Source organism: Lactuca serriola, chromosome 3 (genome assembly GCF_051521515.1).
Source record: "Lactuca serriola cultivar US96UC23 chromosome 3, Lser_US96UC23_V15, whole genome shotgun sequence".
Classification (NCBI taxonomy): Eukaryota; Viridiplantae; Streptophyta; class Magnoliopsida; order Asterales; family Asteraceae; genus Lactuca; species Lactuca serriola.
Window position 1 is genome coordinate 49934042 of NC_136410.1, and position 7643 is coordinate 49941684.

At 34.7% G+C, this 7643-nt stretch overlaps 1 protein-coding gene across 1 annotated transcript; it reads right to left on the reverse strand.

Moving 5' to 3' along the window:
• Positions 1–4291: 4291 nt before the first annotated feature.
• LOC145092232 (cytochrome P450 CYP72A219-like) lies at positions 4292–7406 on the reverse strand. Its single transcript, XM_079030162.1, has 5 exons — positions 6989–7406; positions 6049–6275; positions 5644–5885; positions 5160–5544; positions 4292–4897 (listed from the first exon to the last, which is right to left on the reverse strand). Exons 1-5 carry the CDS (start codon positions 7269–7271, stop codon positions 4472–4474), a joined length of 1563 nt encoding a protein of 520 aa, XP_078886288.1. The 5' UTR covers positions 7272–7406; the 3' UTR covers positions 4292–4471.
• Between the last annotated feature and the right edge of the window lie 237 nt (positions 7407–7643).

Sequence of the window (7643 nt, forward strand, 5' to 3'; positions counted from 1 at the left end):
AGCTCAGGGCATTAAGAGGCATCTTACAGCTGCTTACACCCCACAACAAAATGGGGTTGCAGAACATAGGAAGCGGAATATAATGAATATAGATGTCTCCTAACTGAAAAATCTATGCCCAATTATTTTTGGTCAGAAGCAGCAGGGTGGGCATGTCATGTGTTAAATAGGTGTACAAGCATAAGCCTTGATGAAAAGGTACCTGAAGAGCTATGGATCGGGTCAAAACCAAGTGTTGAGCATTTCAAGGTGTTTGGATGTATAGGGCATGTTCATATAACTTCTCAACAACGAACAAAACTGTATCTAAGAAGTCACAAGTGTGTGTTTCTTGGTGTTAGCCAAGAGTCAAAAGCTTATCGATTATATGAACCATCAAGCAAGAAAGTTGTGATCAACAGGGACGTAATCTTTGATGAAGATGCAGTCTAGAATTGGTCTAAACAGAACAGGAAACACAAGAGCTGATTATAGAGGATGATGAACGCGTTCAGGAAAATCCACAAGAAGATGATGAACAAGTTCAGGAAAATTCACAAGAAGAAGAAAATACAGAGGGTCCACAAATTTCGCCAAACCCAAACCCAAATTCTGAAGAAGGAGCGGGCTCCCCAGCTCAAGGTACATCTCAACCTCAAAATTCACGTGAAAATTCTAATAATCCAATTTCGCCCGCCTCAGAAAATTCACAAAATCAAAACACACCACCTGGTCGCCCTCGACGAGCACCTACATGGATAAAAGACTACTACATGACAGAAGACATATTCAATGAAGATGAAGCTAGCTTTGCAATGTATAGTGCCGTGGATGATCCACTAACATAAGAAGAAGCATGTAAAGAAGACAAGTGGATACATGCAATGAATGCTGAAATGACAGTCGTAGAAAGAAACAATACCTGGGAATTGGTTGATCCTACACCTGGAACCAAGCCTATAGGGGTATAATGGGTATTTAAGACAAAAATTAATGAACTTGGAAAGATTGACAAATATAAGGCAAGACTAGTAGTAAAGGGATATGCCCAGCGGGAAGGAATAGATTACAATGAAGTGTTTGCCCCAGTAGTCCATTTGGACACAATCAGAACCCTAATAGCAATGACAGATCAAAGAAAGTGGATACTATACCAACTAGATATCAAAAACGCTTTCTTGATTGGTGAGCTCAAGGAGGTGGTACATGTCACTCAACCAAAGGGGTTCATCAAGAAACGAGAAGAAACAAAGGTGTACAGGCTAAACCGTTCAATGTATGGATTAAAACAAGCGCCTCGATCTTGTTTTAATCGAATTGAAGGTTATTTTTTGTGGGAAGGTTTCAAGAAAAGCAGTTATGATCATACATTGTTTGTGAAGAAGGAACAGGATAAAGTCATCTTCGTTAGCTTATATGTTGATGATTTAATCTATGCTGGAAATGATCTTGCATTGTGCGAATCATTCAAAAATTCCATGCAACAGGAATTTGAGATGACATATTTGGGGCATATGAAGTACTTTCTTGGAGTAGAAGTGAACCAGAACTTAGAAGGTATCACTTTGTGTCAATCACAATATGCAAAAGAAGTCTTAAAAAGTTTCAAGATGAGTGAAGCAAATGGTGTGAAGAATCCAATTATCCCAAGTACCAAACTTATGAAACTAGCGGCGGGGAAGGATGTTAACAACACCAAATATATGAGTCTTATAGGTAGTCTCATGTATTTTACTGTGACATGCCCATATTTGATGTATGTAGTCGGCTTGCTAGCAAGATTTATGGTAAAGCCCAAGGAAGAACACATGGCTGTGGCAAAACGTGTTCTGAGGTATATAAAGGGGACTATGAACTATAGGCTACACTATGGGAAGGATCAAATTCAGAAATTAAAAGTGTTTACTGATAGCAATTATGCATGTGATCTAGAGGACTGGAAAAGCGCCTTTGGGTATGTATGTTTGTTCAGTGGAGATACAATATGTTGGAGTTCTAGAAAACAAGAAGTTGTTACTTTATCATCAACATAAGCAGAATATGTTATAGCTACAACATGTGCATGTCATTGTGTATGGTTGAAAGGTCTCCTTGAAGAACTTGAAGAAAAGTCTGGAATTGTGGAGGTTATGTGTGACAACTGTTCAACCATAAAGCTATCAAAGAGTCCAGTAATGCATAGAAGAATAAAGCATATAGATGTTCGTTTTCATTATATCATGGAATTGGTGAATAAAGATATTATACAACTGAAGTTTTGTGGCACATAGGAGCAGCTAGCAGACATGATGACCAAGCCTTTGACTTTAGCTGCCTTTGAATTCACCAGAGAAGAAATTGGAGTGAGAGATGTTAAACAAGAAACTCAATGCTTTCTTGTTTAAGGGATGGAATTTATTGGGCCAATCTCAATGTTTGGGTTAGCCCACATTTTTAGGTTATGTTTGAAATAAGGCCCAAAGCCAAGAGTCGGTGTGACTTAGTAATCCGAAGTACCAGGTTGTTCCCTTCTTCTTCGTGTTGAACGAGATTTAGGGAAGATATCAATTCGTTATGTATTGAGTCTTTCTCGTTCTTTCTGTTATTTGTAATGGCTATAAAAGCCCTTTTGTTCTTGAATAAATTCTTAGATATTGTGAGTCCAATCGATTGTTATCACTTGTTTTCAACAACCCACACCCACTAAATGGCAAAATTTTGAAGCAGTGTGGCAAATCCTAGATGACGCCTACGTGGATTGTCGCAAACTTGACTCCACTCCCTCCAACCTTAAGTGTAAAGTTTTCAAGAACCACATCTGAAGTTACAACTTCCAACTGATGTCATCATATTCAATTTTTTGAAGGTATTTCTTATGAAACTAGAGGCTTTGATGTTAACATCTGTAATTATACTAAAATGTTACATGATTAATCAATGAGCCATAATGTAAGAAGCTCAATCTACAAAAGTTAAGAAAAACCTTAGAGACACCGGTACAAAGCATTCCCAAGTAAGTTCTTCATCCAAGAGTCATAATCTGATATCCCTTTCATATCATCTTACTGTTATTATAGTTTAATCCAAATTTTTAGATCGACACACCCTGTAAGTCAAATTCAAACATCAAATTCAAACACCATAAGTCTTTAACCATATTAAGCCCGTTGATGGTAAAACCTTTTGTTACCGAAGTTTCTTAAACAATTTTTTTTTTTGAAAAAAAACCTATTCATTATGTGTTTGTGGGTGATTGGGCGAGGGAGAAAAAAGGGGTTCCTTATCATAATCCATTATGTTAACATGCTTACTTGTGTTTCAGGATAGATCCAAATGGTATGTCACCCTCATTTAATTTTGCACCAACATCAATCTATCGTCCTACTCATTCGACATTTAATTAATTACACACCATAACCATCATTTAATTGTAAAGTTCTAGAAATAACCTTGTGACTTAAACAAATATTACTAAGTTGGTTTAAGAGTGTGGTCAACAAACATTTTCAAGACCTTCATCCCACAAGGAAAAGAAAAATAAGTATCACCATTTTGCAAAAGTTCATTGCCTATAATTGTTTCTATATTTTGCTTGATTGGCTTTCATTCCATTTCAGAATCAATCATGTTAATGCTATATGATAAACAAGGCACAATGCATGAAGTGGAGTCTATTATTTTAATTTGAATTCAATTTGTTGAGGAGATACAAAACAGAACAAGAACATAGTTCATATACAAAATATTTTGTAGGAGCATACCAAGTCCCTAGAATGCCGGTTCAAGAGCTCTTGAAGTACCCATGGTGCTTTTAATTTCTTCAAATGATGACATAATGGTGAAGCGCAAAGTCGACGGGTATGGCTAATAGAACCATCCTTATTGTCATCACGAAAGAAGTTGAATTCCAACATTGGAGGCAGAGAAAACTCCGACGACGACTGTTGCTCCTCCTGGTGGTCATGGTGGTCTAAAATCGACGGCTGAGGATTGCTGATTGAGCCATGGTGATCTAAAGAGGGTTAAAGAGTAGGCGACATGCGAAAGAGGAGATTGTAAGGTTTTCACATGGAATATATGAAAGGGTTTCAACGTTCAGTGGCATAGACGAAAGAGGATTAAAGGGTCTTTTGTATTTATGTGTAGCAGACGTCGATGAAACAACTCTGGAAGCATTTCATTGGAGAATCAAAGGTGGTGGAGAAGGAAAAGCTGATGAACGGCTAAAAGGGAGTTGGTTTCTCCCTTTTAATACCCTTTTCACGCATGCTTCATTAATTGTAGGATACTTGATCTATTTAATACTTAATAGAGAAAAAAATGATACAATGTCTTACAAACAATTACTACATTTTAATATTTTATTACGATATACTCCTTTTATTCTTAAGCCTGATTTTAAAATTAGTTTGCCCCTGTCTAGATGCTCCGATGAAAAAGCATCTTTTATACACATAATATAGTACAAAAATAAACCAACAATATATGTATCTCGTTTTTGCTACCATAACCACTAAAGTTTGTGCAAAATCAATTGAGCACCATACTGAGGTTGCAAAGTGATGATAGTATGCGGAGCATGTATGTACGAAGGGGAAAGCTCAAAGGAGAAACTTCTTAAAATCATAACGAGTGCGATTTTTGCTTCCAACATAGCAAAATTTTGCCCAATACATATACGTGGACCCCCTCCGAAAGGGAAGTATGACGCTTGTTCCTTTGTTGCCTTTGATACGCCTTCTGAAAATCTATCAGGCTTGAACTCTTTCACGTCATCACCCCACATTTCATTGTCATAATGTAAAAGCATCATGTGCAACTGGAGGAGTGAACCCGCTGGTAATGTTATGTTTCCTAACGTAGTTTCTTCATGAATCATCCTTCCCAATCCTATACCAACCGGGTATAATCTAAGTACCTCGAGCAAGATCATATTAATCTGCAAATAAAAGTGATTACTACGTAATTCCTATCAAGTGTAATCATAAAAAAAATGGTCATACATTCTTTTATTTGTTGCAGATTGCTTTAGATATTACCTCACTGATAAGTGAGGGCTCAAGTTTAAACATGGGGTCACATAATTAAGCTCTATTTAAACTCCAAAATATAGCTTGGTATAAATATTAGTAGATTCATTATGCGTTTATCTAGTTAATAAAAGGTTTGTAAATCCAATCACTAGAAGCAAAAACACTTACAACTTTTAGATGATTTAATCCGTCAATATCAGGTTTTCTTTTTCCAAACACCTTTAAAGCTTCATCTCTAGCACGGTCTTGCCAATTTGTGTGTTGGCCTAACAAAATCATTGTCCAAACGAGCAAATTTGCTGTAGTTTCTTGGCCTGCAAAATAGAAAAGTTTGCATTCTTCAATGACTTCTTCAGTACTAAGTCCAAAATTGGTGTTCCCTTTTTGTTTGATTTCTTTGTAATTGGAATCCAATAATATGCCCAATAAATCGTCGCTACTACTTTCCCCGGCTTTCATTGTTGTCACTCGTTTATTAATAATTTTGTTTATTGTAGCCCTCACATCTCGGTCAATCTCCTTCATCCTTCTATTACTCTTTGTAGGCAAAAATCTACAAAATCATAGTTGAATAATCGAAGAGTATTACTTGATGTTTTTAGGAAAGAATATGCAGCTAAAAACCAAAATTATTAATGGAAAACTTGCTCACCTAGAACCTGGAATATATATTGATTGGAAAGCCTTGATAACTAGCGCTGCTAGTTCTTTTTGAAGTTCAAATATTTTTCTTCCTTCCTGATAGCTGCTACCAAATGCTGTACGTGATATTACATCACTAGTAAAGGTTTCGAGATGAGGGTACACATCAACTTCACAGGATCTTTCTTTGGTTAATTCTTCCCATTTGTTGATCATCTCACTACAACTAATGTAAAAAGCGGGTACCATATGCTACATATTTGGAACATTAATGGAATCAGTGGTTTATAAATTATAATTACATATATATATATATATATATATATATATATATATATATATATATATATATATATATATATATATATATATATATATATATATATATATATATATATATATAAAGAACATGAACCTTAAGCTTTTCGACATGGAATGCAGGATTGATAATCTTTCTATGTTTTGCCCATTGATCAGCTTCAACATCTACTAGCCCTCTTGCTAGCAACTTCGCCAACGGATTTCCTCCATTTATCTTTTGAAATTGAGAATAATTTGCCAAAATCTGTCGTATTAGTGCAGGTTCTGTAATCTGCATCATAGGTCGTGGGCCCATCCATGTATAGAAATTCTTTCCTTTACCTGTACACAAATATTTTCACTGTTCCATACAACAAGAGTGTTCAAGCCATAATATCCAACAACTTTATTAAAATTATATGTTTAGAGCATTACATAATAGGATCTTTTAATCAATTGCAAATAGATAAGTTATACAAAAAAAAATCATATATAAAAAAAAATTGATGAGTCTCGTAAGTTGATAAAAAAAAAACTTTTCTATTGTTGAGTGTACTTTTAGATTTATAAATTGATAGAGTAATGTATAAGTATCGTTAAAAAATGTAAAATTTTCTGAAAAATCACAATATTTTCAACATTTATCTGAAAAACCATTACTTTATTTTTTTTCTTCCAAAAAAGTCATTCATACTTAATCCATTTCGAATTATAAAATGGATAGGTACCCACATAAAAAATTCAAACCATAATACCCAATTATCTTCATTTAAAAATAAGGCAAGATAAGGTAGACAAAGCTGAGACAACCTAATTAATACATCAGTTTTTGTTCAAACATACATATATTTCACCTAAATAAAATCTATCCATATAAGCTGGAAATTTTGTTAACCGATTTCATCTGGTCAATGGTTTTTTAAAAAGAGTTTATTAACATGAATGGATTTTTGCGAGGAAACTAATTATAAAGGAATTTTCAGTTAACTTTTTTTTCTAAAAATTTCCTTTAAAAAACTCCATAAATAAACTCTACTAGATGCTCTTATACATACCATAAGTCTTAGCAGAGTTATAAAGAAATGGCATGATACGTGGGACGATATCATCGGTGAGATTTATGGGTTTCAATTTGGCATCTGCAGTCATCTGCACCATCTCTTTCATGTCTCCATATAGAAATTTGTATGGATTTCCGTTTAAGCCTTGTTCTCTGAGAAACTTGTCCATCTTCTTCGGTTTCAACCAGACCCAGTTGAAAAATCTCCATCCGTATATCATCACTATCACTCCAACAACACATACCACTGTGTTCATCATACTAAAACTTAGCTCCATTTCTAAAGGATATTGATCGAGGTAGGATGCTTTTCTTTTCCTTAAGTATGAAGATACACACTGTGTTTATAGGTTCAAGTTCTAATACTAAGTAGTAGCAGGTGAGTAAAAGAGAAATTGTAATTGATTTCGACTTTTGACTTTTGAGTCTTGTTGATGATGAATAAAGGGACAGGATTTTTCTACGGATAATGTTCAATCATGTCCCTTGTGTTTGAGTTATTATAGTTATGATCCATATGTTATTGTTTTTCAGTAGTCTCCTCTACATAAAAAAAGTGAAATTATTTTTATAATTAACTCAATAACATCATTCATTTGTAGTTTGATCAAATTCACTCACATGGATTGTTAACTTATGAATAAAACAAT

Excerpts from the sequence above, each read along its gene's own strand:
- LOC145092232 (XM_079030162.1), bottom strand. The coding sequence starts at position 7,271 with ATGGAGCTAAGTTTTAGTATGATGAACACAGTGGTATGTGTTGTTGGA. Across the intron at positions 5,545-5,643 it reads ATATATATTCCAGGTTCTAG|ATTTTTGCCTACAAAGAGTA; the intron begins GTGAGCAAGTTT and ends ATGATTTTGTAG. Across the intron at positions 4,898-5,159 it reads GATTAAATCATCTAAAAGTT|ATTAATATGATCTTGCTCGA; the intron begins GTAAGTGTTTTT and ends TTTTATTTGCAG.